A 16,057-nucleotide genomic window follows, 5' to 3' on the forward strand; every position below is an offset into this window, starting at 1 on the left:
ACTGAAGAAACAAGAAAAAAACCTTACGTGAACAATGGAATGATATAGATTTACATTATATGTACAGCTTATATAAATTATCCCTACCAATAAAAACAAAGATAGATTTGCATGAGACTGTATTTTAGCATTAATTATACCATAGAAATATCTTGCACTTATAGAGCAAAACAGTTAACATTTATCATACTCTGCAATGGTTAAAATGAATATACACCTCTAGTACTATATCATTTTTATAACTATAACCTCCAAAGTAATAAATATGTGTTTATATGTCCCGTACTCTATAATTTATATCATTATAAGCTCCAAAGTAATACATATGTATTTACATCACCAGTACTATACAATTTATAACACTATAACCTGTAAAGGAATGAATATGTATTTATATCTCCCGTACTGTATAATTGATATCATTATAAGCTTAAAAGAAATGAATATGTATTTATATCTCCCGTACTCTATAATTATCAACTTAATAACCTCCAAAGAAATAAATTTGTATTTTTACCTCCTGTTCTACATTGTTTCGTAATTATAATCTCCAAAAGAATAAATTTGTATTTTTACCTCCTGTTCTACATTGTTTCGTAATTATAATCTCCAAAAGAATAAATTTGTATTTTTACCTCCTGTTCTACATTGTTTCGTAATTATAATCTCCAAAAGAATAAATTTGTATTTTTACCTCCTGTTCTACATTGTTTCGTAATTATAATCTCCAAAAGAATAAATTTGTATTTTTACCTCCTGTTCTACATTGTTTCGTAATTATAATCTCCAAAAGAATAAATTTGTATTTTTACCTCCTGTTCTACATTGTTTCGTAATTATAATCTCCAAAAGAATAAATTTGTATTTTTACCTCCTGTTCTACATTGTTTCGTAATTATAATCTCCAAACGTATAAATACGTATTTTTACCTCCTGTTCTACATTGTTTCGTAATTATAATCTCCAAACGAATAAATATGTATTTTTACCTCCTGTTCTACATTGTTTCGTAATTATAATCTCCAAAAGAATAAATTTGTATTTTTACCTCCTGTTCTACATTGTTTCGTAATTATAATCTCCAAACGTATAAATACGTATTTTTACCTCCTGTTCTACATTGTTTCGTAATTATAATCTCCAAACGAATAAATATGTATTTTTACCTCCTGTTTTACATTTGTACATTGTTTCGTAATTATAATCTACAAATGAATACATATGTATTTTACCTCCTGTTCTACATTTTTTCGTAATTATAATCTATAAATGAATAAATATGTATTTTACCTCCTGTTTTACATTTGTACATTGTTTCGTAATTATAATCTCCAAACGAATAAATATGTATTTTTACCTCCTGTTCTACATTGTTTCGTAATTATAATCTCCAAACGAGTAAACATGTATTTTTACCTCCTGTTTTACATTTGTACATTGTTTCGTAATTATAATCTACAAATGAATACATATGTATTTTACCTCCTGTTCTACATTTTTTCGTAATTATAATCTATAAATGAATAAATATGTATTTTACCTCCTGTTTTACATTTGTACATTGTTTCGTAATTATAATCTCCAAACGAATAAATATGTATTTTTACCTCCTGTTCTACATTGTTTCGTAATTATAATCTCCAAACGAATAAATATGTATTTTTACCTCCTGTTTTACATTTGTACATTGTTTCGTAATTATAATCTACAAATGAATACATATGTATTTTACCTCCTGTTCTACATTTTTTCGTAATTATAATCTATAAATGAATAAATATGTATTTTACCTCCTGTTTTACATTTGTACATTGTTTCGTAATTATAATCTCCAAACGAATAAATATGTATTTTTACCTCCTGTTCTACATTGTTTCGTAATTATAATCTCCAAACGAGTAAACATGTATTTTTACCTCCTGTTTTACATTTGTACATTGTTTCGTAATTATAATCTACAAATGAATACATATGTATTTTACCTCCTGTTCTACATTTTTTCGTAATTATAATCTATAAATGAATAAATATGTATTTTACCTCCTGTTTTACATTTGTACATTGTTTCGTAATTATAATCTCCAAACGAATAAATATGTATTTTTACCTCCTGTTCTACATTGTTTCGTAATTATAATCTCCAAACGAATAAATATGTATTTTTACCTCCTGTTCTACATTGTTTCGTAATTATAATCTCCAAACGAATAAATATGTATTTTTACCTCCTGTTTTACATTTGTACATTGTTTCGTAATTATAATCTACAAATGAATACATATGTATTTTACCTCCTGTTCTACATTTTTTCGTAATTATAATCTATAAATGAATAAATATGTATTTTACCTCCTGTTTTACATTTGTACATTGTTTCGTAATTATAATCTCCAAACGAATAAATATGTATTTTTACCTCCTGTTCTACATTGTTTCGTAATTATAATCTCCAAACGAATAAATATGTATTTTTACCTCCTGTTCTACATTGTTTCGTAATTATAATCTCCAAAATAATAAATTTGTATTTATACCTCCTGTTCTACATTGTTTCGTAATTATAATCCCCAAACGAATAAATATGTATTTATACCTCCTGTTCTACATTGTTTAGTAATTATAATCTCCAAACGAACGAATGTGTATTTATACAAATATATATAAATTTGTATTTATACCTCTTGTTCAACATTCTTTCGTAATTATAACCTCCAAAAGCAAGAATATGTATTTTTACCTCCCGTACTCTACTGCTTAATTATATAATTATATAATTATTACCTCCAAATAATAAAGATGTTTTTATGATTATAATCTCCTAAGTAATGAAGATGTATTGATATTTATAACCTCCAAAGGCTGAAACATGTTTGTATACCTCCCGTACTAAAGCGTTTGAAGACATCTGTTTTTTTTTTTTATATTTACATACAAATTCAATGTGTGTACGGATGATACTATCGTCAATATATGCATGAGCAATAGAAGCCAGAAATTTCAGTTTATCGTTGTCTGTTCGACGAGTCTGTATGTAATTAATACGCCATTAGCTTTGCTTTTTATCACAGAAACTTAAATATCTGGACCATTTTTAACGATATTTAACTGCGTGTTTTTAAATCCATTTAGAAAGCTGTTCATTTCAGCTATTTGCCATCCTGTTTAGAGCTAAGCTTTGTAAACAGAGTACGTGTGGTTTTGTTGGTCTGCATTGTTAGCTTGATATTATGTAAACGCCTTTTGGATTTATTACAATACTAAAAAAATGTAACTTCATTAGCTATTCTAAATGCCCCCCTGAACACATAAACCAAGACAGGAGGTGTGTCATATAACATTGAAAATGTTCATGCTTGATGTGTTGTAACATTTCAGTTGAACACAAGTCAGCAATCTGATGAAATACAACACCCGGAAGTTTATAGTGTGTACACTGACATTTGAGGTCGGATCACACTGCATCGGTGCGTGACATATTTTGAAGTGGTGGTTGTCCTAAGGATTCTCACTTGTATGGAAGCCTAGCGGCATCGCAGGGGAAATATGACAGTTATATCATACGGCGTCAATACACATTGCTGATACATGTACTGAAACTCAAGAAAACGAAATGGCAGAAGTGTGTTGTAAACCCTAAATGTTTGTATTTGTAGATTGTTTTTTACCCTAGATTTGTATTTGTACTTAACACCGAATGTAATCTAGACGTTTGTTTTTGTACTATGTTGTGAACCCTAGATGTTCATATTTGTGCTAAGTTATGTTACCTTGAGTTGGTATTTGTGCTGGGTTGTGTAACCTTGAGTTTATATTAGTGCTAACTTTTGTTACCTTATTATTTTAATATGTGCTTAGTTGTGTAACCTTGGTGTTTTAAAATGTGCTTAGTTGTGTAAACTTAATATTTGAATTTGTGCCTATTTCTGTAACCTTTGTGTTTAAACGTGTGCTTAGTTTGAAACAAACAAAGTTAACATTTATACTGCATCATATATCAAATTCTGTCTTACCAGGATGATTTGAGTACAAATGAAAGGAACTCTGTTTTCTTAAGTGGTTTGCAACAAATAAATATTCTGTTGGTGTTATTATCTTAATACCTATACAAATGTATACGTTGTCTGTCCCTGCTTTAGTTTCTAAGTGTGTAAAAGTATCGAAATAAAATATATAGCATTCATGCACAATCACGAACTCGGACATCAATGATGATACTTATTCACGGAGTGTACTCTAAATAAACCGCGAAGCAGTTTATGATGAGAGTACACTCCGGTTTTTTGTGTTATATCTCCATAACATGAAAAATATATTCAAGTTAATCCTTATAATTTATTCTACTATACACAATCCCTGTGGAAATACACTTTTATTGATGTACTCTTTTCTCTTAGAAATTATTGCGCTGCTGTATCAGCCAATCAAAAGCGTCGTTACAAACGGCGACATCATTTTTTTTACGTTATGGGCTGATAAATTTTTAAGCCAATGAAAATGCTTGGTACAAGCAAGATTGAATTATTATAAATGACAACATGTGTGAATAGAAGAGACACCAAAACAAAAGGAAAGGAAACACAAATCTAAAATAAAATCCGGAGGTTGAACGAATAATATAAAAGGTTTTGTATTTGCCTATATATATCAAATCTAGTTCGGACCACATTTTTGTAATAAGTTAGTGTTTGCCTCTTGCTTCAACGTCAATGAATTATGTACTTATGAATATTATTATATCGTTATGGAATATATAAAGAAGATAAAGCATCAAAAAGGGTATTTTCTTTTGGCTCAAAGTCTTTTTTCTTGTCAAGGACAGCTATGATTTCTAGTTACCAACATTCATAAGGTATATGACTGACCTTTTCAGGTCATGAATTCAACCTCTGCATTATATATTTATAAAAAAATCTTTTAATCATATATTTATTTTAAACAAATGCAATCATGTAATTTTTATTTTTAACATATCTGTAGAAAATAATTTCTTTAACCATTTCATATAGCCTTATTGGTAATACGTTATTTTAACTGGATACTTTCTTTACTGGAAAGGACTCAGCTTTTGAGCTAATAACGTTTATATTTGAGGTTCAACGCTAGTGACAACTGTCTTGATTCATTACATACCTGACAAAGGCTTCAAAAGACATTGTTGGCGGGTTTAATGGCACATAAGTGCGCTACAGGCGTCTGCTTTGAAAACCAGAAATTTAAAAGCCAAACCAGTGAAGTTGAACGGGAGCGCCCCCTGACATTTGACCCCATATCGATCCGCCTTCACATATTAAAATCTGCTAAAACTATACATTTTCTTAAGTTCAATATCTGTAGATTTCATTCAATGTAAAATATGACAACAAATACCCATTTTAGTTTTCAGAGGCACTGTATTTGACCGGAACAAATTTTAGGTAGGGAATACAATCGTATGAAACACTTGCTGGTTGGCTGATTGAGTTGTGTGATTCCTAAAGGGATTCCNTATATATATATATATAAATGGCGTCCGAGGACGTGTGTGATGGGGACACTACTTTGTCTCTGCTGTTGTGCAGCGACTGTGAAACTGAGGAACATGTTAACTGGTTCTGTCAGGAATGTCAACACAACTTTTGTGATAAGTGTAAAGATCATCATTTAAGAAGAAAGAAATCGAGAACGCATTCAATTGTTCCGTTTCGAGAAGCCAAATACAGACCGGTATACATTAACAAGGCCTTGTGTGGCGTGCATCCGGGTGAATCCCTTGACTACTGGTGTGAGGACTGTGATGTTACAATTTGTGTGAAATGTATACCTGATCGACACAAGAAGCATAGCTGGTGCACTGTGGACGATTTCAGGTGCCGTGTCCAGGTAAATATCCATAGTAAAATAGACGAGTTCAGAGAAACATTGCTGAAATACAGAGGTGTGATGAACGATGATTCAAAATTCTCAGAATACATGAACTGTTGTATAGATCATCTCAAGGAAGATGTGAACAACCAAGCAAGCACCTTATGTCTAGAGGTAAACAAAAAGAGAGACGAAGTTTTGAACGAAGTCACCATTTTCGAGAATAAAGCAAAGATACAACAAAATCAAAGTAAGCTCAAGATGACTGAAGATATGGCAGCTTTAAATGAATTAATCACAAACACAGAACAATCCCTAAAAGGTTGTGAATCTTCGTCGTCTCTGTCTGTTTTATTGAAAACTATTGAAGATACTTCTGGGTGTTTCCAAAGTCCTGAAAGCGTTCGACGCCAACCGCCAACTTTAAGTAAACCAGAATATGTTGACCAATCAAAGTTGGTGTCACTGTTTGGTCAGCTGGAATATCCATCCTCCCAAAAACTAGAAGAGAGAGTGAAATACGAGGTGAAAACAAAATACTTAAAAACAAAAACAATAAGGAAGATCCTGGCCCTCTGTGTTCTAGACAATGGTAACATCTGGGTTTCATTTGACGGGAATCGGTTTTTAATGTTAATAGACGGATACTTGAATGCGATAAAGAAATCCTGTGACACAGAGAAAGGAGTGGTCAGTATGGCTCTTTATAAAAACACAGACTTAGTGTTCACGCGATTCATGGACACTAGCGTGCAGCGAATCGGTTGCCATGGCGACAAAATGGTAACTATTGCTGATCTCGATCCTTACTACACAAAGGGCATAAGCGTAAACAATGAAAACAGACTTTTAGTCTGTGCTGTAACTACGACATGTAGCAAAATTGTGAAAATGACAGGGAGGGGTCAAATTCTCTTAGAAATACCAATCGACCGGAACGACATTGAAACACTTACTCGACCATATAGAATTACCAGTTTTGATACCGGTGAGATGTTTGTAGTTGACACAGCAAAAGACGACCACCGTGTAACGTGTTTAGCTAAGCAAGGGGAACGTTTGTTTTCGTGGTCTTGGCGAGGTGAAGGAGTCGGTACAGTGGAACCGTTGGGGATAACCAATGACAAAACGGCGTGTTATATTACAGATGAAAAAAATAATAGGATTTACGTGTTACCAAAGAACGGAAATACAGCAGCCGTGTTGCTGGACGAGAGTAGCCGACAGACAGGACCAAGATGCATAACTATTGACCGGAAGGGATGTTTGTGGGTAGGGTGCAATAACGGTGTCATTCTAAAGATTGAGAGATAAATCAACCTTGGAACAGGTCGAGGCCACCAAAATACAGAGGAAGACGTCATGAACCCCGATAAAACAATGGTTTGTGAGGGATTGTGTTACACGTTACTGCTGGTACCTTTGTTACAGTAATGTCTGTATTCATGAAATCCTATTAGTAATGCTTATGTAAGGGAGAAATGCAAACGCACAGTTGAAGTATTAAGATTAATCATGAATTGGTAAGGTTAACAGTACATACATATACAAAATACGTTGGAGATAATAGAATTCAATATATTCTCGTGCGTAAATGTATTATCAAATTAATGAATGATTCGATCAAACTAGGTACCGTTACAATAGGAGCAAGATTATGTGTAAAGCTGAAAGATCAACTTGTACGGTGGAAGGAGGCCGATAATTCATCAAAAAGCGTTACGTTAAATTATTTCTGCATGATATTTAATGACTGCATATCAATGTGTTTTGATAAAGTGCCAATGTGTACTAATGTATCCAATGACTCATATGTCTGAAACTGTTATGATTTACGTTGTCTGTTAATTAAAGCAGTTGAATTTTATGTTAGCCTTTGTGATCATTTCCAGTCCTTTTTATATCTAATATATATTTACAAATCTCACCCCTAGGAGATAAAACGTGTTATATTTGCTGAAAAAAAACAGTGCTTTGTGTATTTTTGGATTTCGGCAAAAATACCGTAGAAAGAGTTGTCCAGACAAGATTGTGTTTATGGACAGACAGACAGACGACCTGATTCCAGTATAACTTCGCTGCGTGGGGTATAATACCTTGTCTTGTCTCATGGGTTGAATATATATATATGTATATTTTTTATATAAATTTATCAAAATATGTTTGCCACTCGTGAAATATAAAAATAATTTATCAAGAAACCTAGAGTATCCCGTAATGATACTAGTGTCTGATTCAGCTGAAATTAAGTATGCATATATGTATGACGCAGTTTGGCACTTAGCAAATAGTGGACGGACTCTCCAGTGAAACACTGGGTTTCCGTTTTACACAATTGACATATCCTGTTTCCTCAATCCGTTAGTATTTGATATGTATACCGGAAGGATAAAGAAACGTATGGTAAACATTCGAGGTGATTTAATGTGAAGTATTTGAATGTTATATACAATACATTTATATAAGTATAATAAAAACAACTGTAATGAACAAATTACCAAAATATCATTAAATTTTGACCGATAATTCATGAGTTATTGAAGCACATTTGACAGTACCCCCAAGATCGCCAAGTGAAATCGAGTGAGAGGTAGACCAACTAACGGACGACGAGTGTGCAGACCAACCTCGCGCAATCGGTTCCTTGCAGATTGCATACCGTATTAATAGCGGTTTCAATGACATCAACGTGGCGATTACGCAGATGGGCAAGACGAATAGCCCTGTCCTGACGTCGCGTCGTTACGCGCGGACGTCCCGATCGCGGTCGGTCGGCAACCCTTCCGGTATCTCTCGGACGACGGTCAAGACGTTCTATGGAAACATTCACACCGAACTGCATAGCAACATGTTGTTGCATTTGACCTTGCATTAGCAGTGCAATAGCCTGGCCCCTCTGAACTTACGTCAGCCGTACCACGATTGCAAGAGATTCAAATTGACTTTAAATAGCGGAAAGCGGTGTATATACATCAATAGTATCAAGTGGTAAGACAGGATGTGTTGACGAATTTGTCATCACTATTCTGCACGTGTTTTTTTTTTTTTTTTTGCATTTTACCATTTTCACTATTTGGCACACACAATTGAGTAACTTTAGACAACGGTTTGAGTGCACAGTGACCAAGAAACTCGTCTGACTGGTTTTCATAATTTAAGGCCAAGCAATTAAAATTGTGTTACCATGCGTTGCTTTATCCTTTCAGTATATAATAGTCGTGAACAAAAATGTAGTCGTGCGTTTTGTTGACCAAGACATTGGATTGACAGTTGTCTATGCCAGAGACATCCACAATGGGGAGTTGATATGTACGCCCTCACAAACTTACCGATATCATGACCCAAAACATACACATTTATCTTAAGGATATATGTCCCACTGCAGGGAAAACGCTAGATATTCAATTGTAGTTTTGGGTAAAGTCAGTAACCTCCCCTTAACCTCGTTTCGAATATGACTACAGTCATAATTCTTGCACGACTAGGCAAGAATAATATCATGGACCAGGATGTTTGGTTGGTCAATGATCGGAGGTCACGAGTTCGAATCCTGGTCTGACCCCTGTTGTATTCTTACCCTCAGACCGCTGTTGTTAATGTTTTGTTCTAGTTTTCTGCCATCTTCATTATATTTTCGTTTGTTTTAACTCTGCAAGGTATGGTTTCCTTTTCCAAAATGACTTATCGAAGCTGTAGTCATTCCCGGAAAAATACAATGCATAACTACACTTTTTGACAGTGTTAAATGAATCCGTATAGTGTTGATGATCAAAATGCGGTTACGGATTCAACAGGAGACACGAAGGGATATTTAGCATGAAGTGTAAGAAACATATTCAGCAGTGCTGGTTTCGCCTCCCGTTTACGTGCGAAACCCATGTTGTGTTTCTTTTTATTTTGGCGTGATTTTTGTTTCTACTCCTTCCTATCTCTAAGGGTTTAGATTCTGTCTCACTTGTAAGTTTTCACTGTAGAAATCTTGAACCTTAATTATGATATGTCTTGCATATACAGAATGTAATACCTAAGTGTATATTTCACATTGGACATGGCACAAGTTTTTATCTTTTTATTAATTAGAATACACGAAAAAGATATTGATATATATATATAATGTATATGTTCAAAACCCCATCATTTCCTGCATAATAATTTGTAGGAACGGCATGTGGCAGGTTCTTCGGGCTTCTCCATAGCAAACGCGAAAAAAATGGATGTCCCTTTTTTTACTTTGAATTTTCTTTTTTGTTCCTGCTAATGTAAGCATATTCTGCGGGGTTTTTTTCATTTGATATAGCAGATACAAAATCAAAACATTTGTTTTATAAACATTCCAAAATTTCGAAGCGTAACGGTATAAAATTGTAAATATATCTATGTAGCATGTGCTATAAAAAAAGATTCGCACAGAAACTAGGCGCGTAATGACGTCGTTCAATGATAACGACGGAAGAGATCATTTATCATTGTACAGTAACGGAAGTGATTGCAAACTGACTGCCTAGGTAATATTGTAGACTAAACATTGTCGATATACAACGTGAAGTACGTTGTTGTTAAGTTTGTTCTAATTAGTTAATTCGCCGATTTTGTCTCTATGACCCAGAAGCTGGTCACCCGATGCTACATCTTATATTATACTCGTAGAAAATTTCATTCATCAAGATATAGACTTTTACAGCTTTGATGCCTGATTCTTAGTTTTAAATAAGGGGTAACTAAACTAGTGGAGGAATGCAACTGACAATTCTTTACAAAAGTTTAGATGCTGGTAGCCAGTTTGATCCGATATATACACGCATAATGGAATGTCTTTGAATTCAACTGTGTTGCATACCATTATCTATGTTTGTAAAAGACATTTCGATCTTTAAATACCATTTTAAAAAGAATTCAAAGCACGTGATGAAAATAAAATCAAACTTTGTACCATTTCATCTGAAATTTAAGCGTATAAAATAAAACTCTAACCAACGGAAAAATCGTTTTCGCATAAAATCGTTTTATTTTCTAACGCTACTTTAGCAGGCTGGTGTTTATTTCAAATGTGAATAAAATAGTGCATTTCGGAGGAGTAAAAACAACAATCACTTTCCCTTTTGTTTGCTTTATTTTCTGAATCAAATGCTCACAAATATTTATCTCCTTTGATTTACCCAATGGTCCCCTGGCTGTAGTCGTTTCTGAAACATAAAGATATTAATGTTACTCTAGAAGGATAAAACAGTGTTTATATTACTAAATTTTAAAGGTGAAGTCACTTGTGCGTGTGTCTTTCTTCTTTCCATATACAAGGTGCTAAATTCGGCTGGTGAATTTGTTAGTCCCCGAAGTTTGCCGTAACCTTGATGGACACCATTATCTCTTTTGAGTAGTGTCACGCTTCATAATATAACACTTTTCTCATTATCAATATGACACTGAACTTTCTCCTCTTATTTTTGAAACTTATATGATTAAGAGGATTGTGTATCTCCCCTCTCTGGTTCAACAGTAGTTAAGACCAATTTGGATTTCCACTCTGTTGGCCCTGCCGCCACCGATGATTCATAGAAAGAAGACACAGATGCATGGAGCCCCGTACTTCATTTTGGCATACTGTATCAATTACCAAATTGTATGGAAGCAATCACAAACATAATTCTGAAATACTTTTAGTTTTGCGTTAAAGTAATAAACAGTCTGTGAACACCATACCATCGTACGAAGCCGCATGGCAGCAAGTCCACGGTAGGTGTACAAACAGAGACAATGTGGTAAAGATATTCAATAAATATCAACAGATCGTCTACACAGTTCACCAATGTCAATTAACCACCTTCATTTTCACGAATATTAGTAGATCACCTACACATTTTCACGAATATTTGTAGATCACCTACACATTTAACAAATATCAATTGACCACCTACATTTTCATGAATATTAGTAGATCACTTACACATTTAACAAATATCAATTGTCCACCTACATTTTCACAGATATTAGTAGATCACCTAAACATTTAACAAATATCAATTGACCACCTACATATTTCATCAATATTAATAGTTCACCTACAAATTCAGGAGTAGCAGTAGATCATTCACAAATCATCTAACGATGGCTCTAAACGTTCTTAACATTTCTATGTCTAGAACAGAATGTACCCTGTCACTTTCATCACAAAGTTATTTTTAGATGAAGGTGACAGTGCATATCGAACTAGTCCTCGAAACGCTTCATTGGTTGTGCTAAAAGAAACTGTATGCAATATATCTAACGATGCTTGATAAATTGCTAAATGTGTAGATAATCTGTTACAAGTATATGTCAAGTTTATATGAAACTGTAAAAAGTCTTACTCAATTTCACAGACAAACGGAAGTGACGTATTGCATGGAACATCGTTCCAAAAACCTGACAGTGTTAAGGCCAAGCAATCCTCCCTCCCGTAATGGTCGTTTGGTTCCCCGGGACCCCAGTGCGAGTTGGTGATTGAATCAAATGAACTGGCCCACTCCCATTCTCCTTCAACAAAGAAGTCGGCCCCTCCTAAATAGTATTCACCTTGGGTTACTGAAATGACAGGAACAAAGCTATGACAGAAATGTGGAAAGATAGCAAAACCATATTTGTGTCTTTACGAGTGAAAGCACGTGACGTGTTTTGTGATCTGTTGTGACCTGTTGTGCTTTCAGCTAAATGTTCCAATAGACAATTGATGAACACATAACAATAAAAATGTGTTTGCCAGAAGCGATGTCTAAATAATTTCGAAAATACAATTGTTGAAATACGGAAAAATGCCTTATAAACACTTTACGGCATTACAAGTTTACAACATTTTGCGACTAGAGATAATATATTCTCAGACTAACATTTCATGTTAGCTGGGCTGTGTCAGAATAAATTCAAGCCACAAGCATGGAATATGTTTGTTAAAATTTAAATTTTGTTATTATAATTATGGTTTGCTAATAAGAAATTTTGGAAAATCAGGCCTTTTTCTGACACTTGTTTACTTACCATGTTTATCTCTAACCTCTCCGTCTAGGAAAACTACATCTATTGAATCTCTCGGTTCTGCAAGTTTTCCGCGGAAATTTCGACAGTAACTCTGTAAAAATGATAAATTAAAGCATATGAATTTGGAGAAACAAAACGTGCACGTGTCTATCAATATTTCTATCGAATTATGCTGATTTTTTAAGTTGCAATAGTTTTCAGAAATATCTTACCTTATTAAATATTACTTATACATGAATAACGTATATCCTTTAAATCATACAGATACTTAAAGGACAAATTTATGATGAAACTTTAATAAAGGGCACATTTGTCTTGGCTTATTTAGCTTGAGGGTTCCTATAATCCAGATAGCCATGTTCGAAAAGCAATACAGTAAGCCATGTGTTTTATTACCAGTTTGTTGCTTTTTGCTCAGTGGACATAGTTTAAATGGTTTAAAGAATACAAATGAATGTTTCACACAAAATCATTGAGGCAGGGCCTGCTGGAAAATTATTTCGCTACGATATCTGGACTCTTAAGATATTCAGTTCTCATTATTATATAGAAAAATCCTCCAAGCGCACGATTCTTGCAAGATTCTTGTTAACATCAGTATTACTCCCTGCATAGCAAAGTACTGTTTTAGACAAACATTCGTGAAAATGGAATGCAATGGCCAACAAGAGAAGGACGCAAACATATATTTACATATATTCATGGATCACGTCTCAAAATTTTATATGTAAAGATGTGGAGAAAACTAAATCCTTGTATATCATGGTATATTTTCATATGGTGCAAAATGATCAAAATTTCCATCACTTTGTACCAAGGCACACCAGGATATAAAATAGTATCTTCCTGTCCGGTCGCTGTCGGTCATTGTAATGAAATGATATAAAGAGTTAACTCACACCAGCGTCGGCCCAAGATCCTACCACCACGCTGAAGAAGTAGCAACGTTCTCCGTGTGCAGTCCAACCTGACGGACACGCTACAACATACATAACCATATTATTCGGCAAATGAACTAGTGGAAACATTCAGTTTGAACATGAGAGAAAAAAAAGAAAAACAACAACAAGTACAGATGTGTAAACAACCCTAAACAAGCTCAAAATCGATAAGCTCATAGCAAATAGGGAAAGGATCTGTACATCTATACAACTTCTGTATGGGAACCTAAAACAAGAGAGAATAAAAGAGAATAGGATCAAATGTTCCGAAAGGTTAAGTTTCTTCTGCTATATCAACGACATCTGGTATGTAAATCTAGGTCTTATCGTAGCCATGGCACGTCCTGAGAGCGAGTCCTGGAAACGTGACAGAGAAACAATAAGGCGTGTTAATGAGCAAACTCAAAAAAACGTAATTAGTATCAACAAACATATTAATTAATTATGGCATTAACGAAGGACAAAAACTGAATCACAAGAACAGGAACTGATTATTAAGGAAGAACACAGTGAACGCTCATTAACACTCCTGCACCACTGTGGCACCCGTTCAGATGTAGCGTTATCAAATCTTGAAACATCTAAATTATTATTGATGTAATGCAATGTACTGGAATTCCACAAATAGAAATTGGTCAAGATAGAGACTATTCAATTACAACTCTTGCGACGTCACTGTTTTAGCTTTAGACTCAACGTTGTTACATTATACTAGCTGTGACAGTGAATGATTTTTTCTAAACCAAATGTGTGTCAATATTGGATTATATTTTAGCTAAAACAATATTTCAATACCAGTTTACAAGACAGCAGATATCCGATTAAAATTACCTTGGATCAGCGCCCCTACTATATTTAAAAGGAGCAGTATGTTCCCTATCATGCTGGCTGTTTAGTCGCCTGTCCGATTGTCCTTGATGTGTAAAAGGTTTGTTTTCTTATCACATAACGCGTAGACCATTGGTTGTCGTCAGTCTAGCTGTGCTGTGAATTTCCGAGATCACACCTACGGTCAAGACCACAGACGATAAATTGTTACCAGTTGTTTTACCCACAGTTCATTGTAATTGATGTTCGTATGAAAACTTAGGTAAAAATAGAAAGGTTCAAATATTTTGTTACAAACATCAAAAATCATATACCTACTAATTAATGTTTTCCTTGTGCATTAAATGTATGTGTCTCCTATGCCCCTTTCTAATGAAGGTATACCTCCTGCAGTTTAACTTTCCTGGATGTCCAGTGAAAGTCCTGTTCTTCCTTTAGAAATACCCTACGACATTACATTTTTATTATCAGTAATTATATATAACAGTCGACTGGGAAACATTTAAAAAATATGACTATCCATTTTTTGTGGAACATCGTTTTATCTTAGATACATAATTATGTGGGTCATACCGCCATAAAATCTGTTTAAAATTTCTCTTGGAGAAAAACTAGCTATGCCCCGGCATCGACTGCAGAAACCAATCGCAAATCTCACATTTGCATCCATCGCAACTGTGCTCAATATTTACGAAAGTACGTAGTATACATGAGGGTAGCAAAGTGATTCCCTGTACCACAATTCTCAATTATGTATTGCTACCAGTTATGCCATTTTTCGTTGTTTTGTTATGGGTAAAACCCAAAGATTGATGCAAAAAATAAAGCTACTCAATTTATTTTCATGTACGGGGTAAAAAAAAATCACTAAAAATGCAGAGAGCACCTAATTGAGAATTGTTATAAAGATGTTTTCAGAATCGGAAAGCCAAATAAAGTAACCTATTAACGGCAAAGCATGGTCATTTCATCCATTTAGGACTGGTCAGTTGGACTTAAGGTCAGAAGAATCACTACCCAAAACGGGACACTTGTGGTCAAACGGCCCAAGAAACTGTCGTGAAGTGCAAAGAAGTACTTTTATGTGTGCAGTTTTCACTTGATGATGCTTTTATGACAAATTAACTGTATATAAGCTGTTTTGGGGGCTGAATATTGTTAAATGGACAATTAGAGGTAAGAATAATTACCAAAACACAACTTTCGTGATTTTTATATGGATATCATTTTCAAAAGTAACGCTAGTTTCGTGAAGAAATTTTATCAGAACTCCTCCCTTTGACTCTAAAATATTTGAACTATGTATAATTTTCTTCTGATATTGATTAGCCAAAATACCAGTGTCTCTTTCAGGGTACAGTTACACCTGTTTAACGGCGTACATGACCCCGAAAGTATTTGCGCGTTCTTTTTATAGAACAACGTGCCAGAAATACCAA

General features: G+C 34.1%; 2 protein-coding genes across 2 annotated transcripts; one reads left to right on the plus strand and one right to left on the minus strand.

The window, feature by feature from the left end:
* Window positions 1–5,502: 5,502 nt before the first annotated feature.
* Window positions 5,503–7,708, plus strand: LOC110449474. Its single transcript, XM_021496352.1, has one exon. It carries the CDS (start codon window positions 5,503–5,505, stop codon window positions 7,153–7,155), a length of 1,653 nt encoding a protein of 550 aa, XP_021352027.1. The 3' UTR covers window positions 7,156–7,708.
* A 3,230-nt stretch (window positions 7,709–10,938) lies between these two features.
* Window positions 10,939–14,767, minus strand: LOC110449480 (perlucin-like protein). Its single transcript, XM_021496366.1, has 5 exons — window positions 14,622–14,767; window positions 13,749–13,828; window positions 12,850–12,940; window positions 12,186–12,399; window positions 10,939–11,024 (listed from the first exon to the last, which is right to left on the minus strand). The coding sequence occupies exons 1-5, from the start codon at window positions 14,671–14,673 to the stop codon at window positions 10,994–10,996; spliced, it is 468 nt and encodes a 155-aa protein (XP_021352041.1). The 5' UTR covers window positions 14,674–14,767; the 3' UTR covers window positions 10,939–10,993.
* Between the last annotated feature and the right edge of the window lie 1,290 nt (window positions 14,768–16,057).

This window comes from Mizuhopecten yessoensis, unplaced genomic scaffold, assembly GCF_002113885.1.
Source record: "Mizuhopecten yessoensis strain PY_sf001 unplaced genomic scaffold, ASM211388v2 scaffold4625, whole genome shotgun sequence".
Classification (NCBI taxonomy): domain Eukaryota; kingdom Metazoa; phylum Mollusca; class Bivalvia; order Pectinida; family Pectinidae; genus Mizuhopecten; species Mizuhopecten yessoensis.

What these genes read in the sequence shown, in the direction of transcription:
- LOC110449480 (XM_021496366.1), bottom strand. Translation starts at nt 14,673, where the DNA reads ATGATAGGGAACATACTGCTCCTTTTAAATATAGTAGGGGCGCTGATC. An exon ending in GATCTTGGGCCGACGCTGGT is followed by an intron (nt 12,941 to 13,748) that starts GTGAGTTAACTC and finishes TCATTTTTACAG; the next exon opens with AGTTACTGTCGAAATTTCCG. An exon ending in CCGTTTGTCTGTGAAATTGA is followed by an intron (nt 11,025 to 12,185) that starts GTAAGACTTTTT and finishes TTTATGTTTCAG; the next exon opens with AAACGACTACAGCCAGGGGA.
- LOC110449474 (XM_021496352.1), top strand. Translation starts at nt 5,503, where the DNA reads ATGGCGTCCGAGGACGTGTGTGATGGGGACACTACTTTGTCTCTGCTG.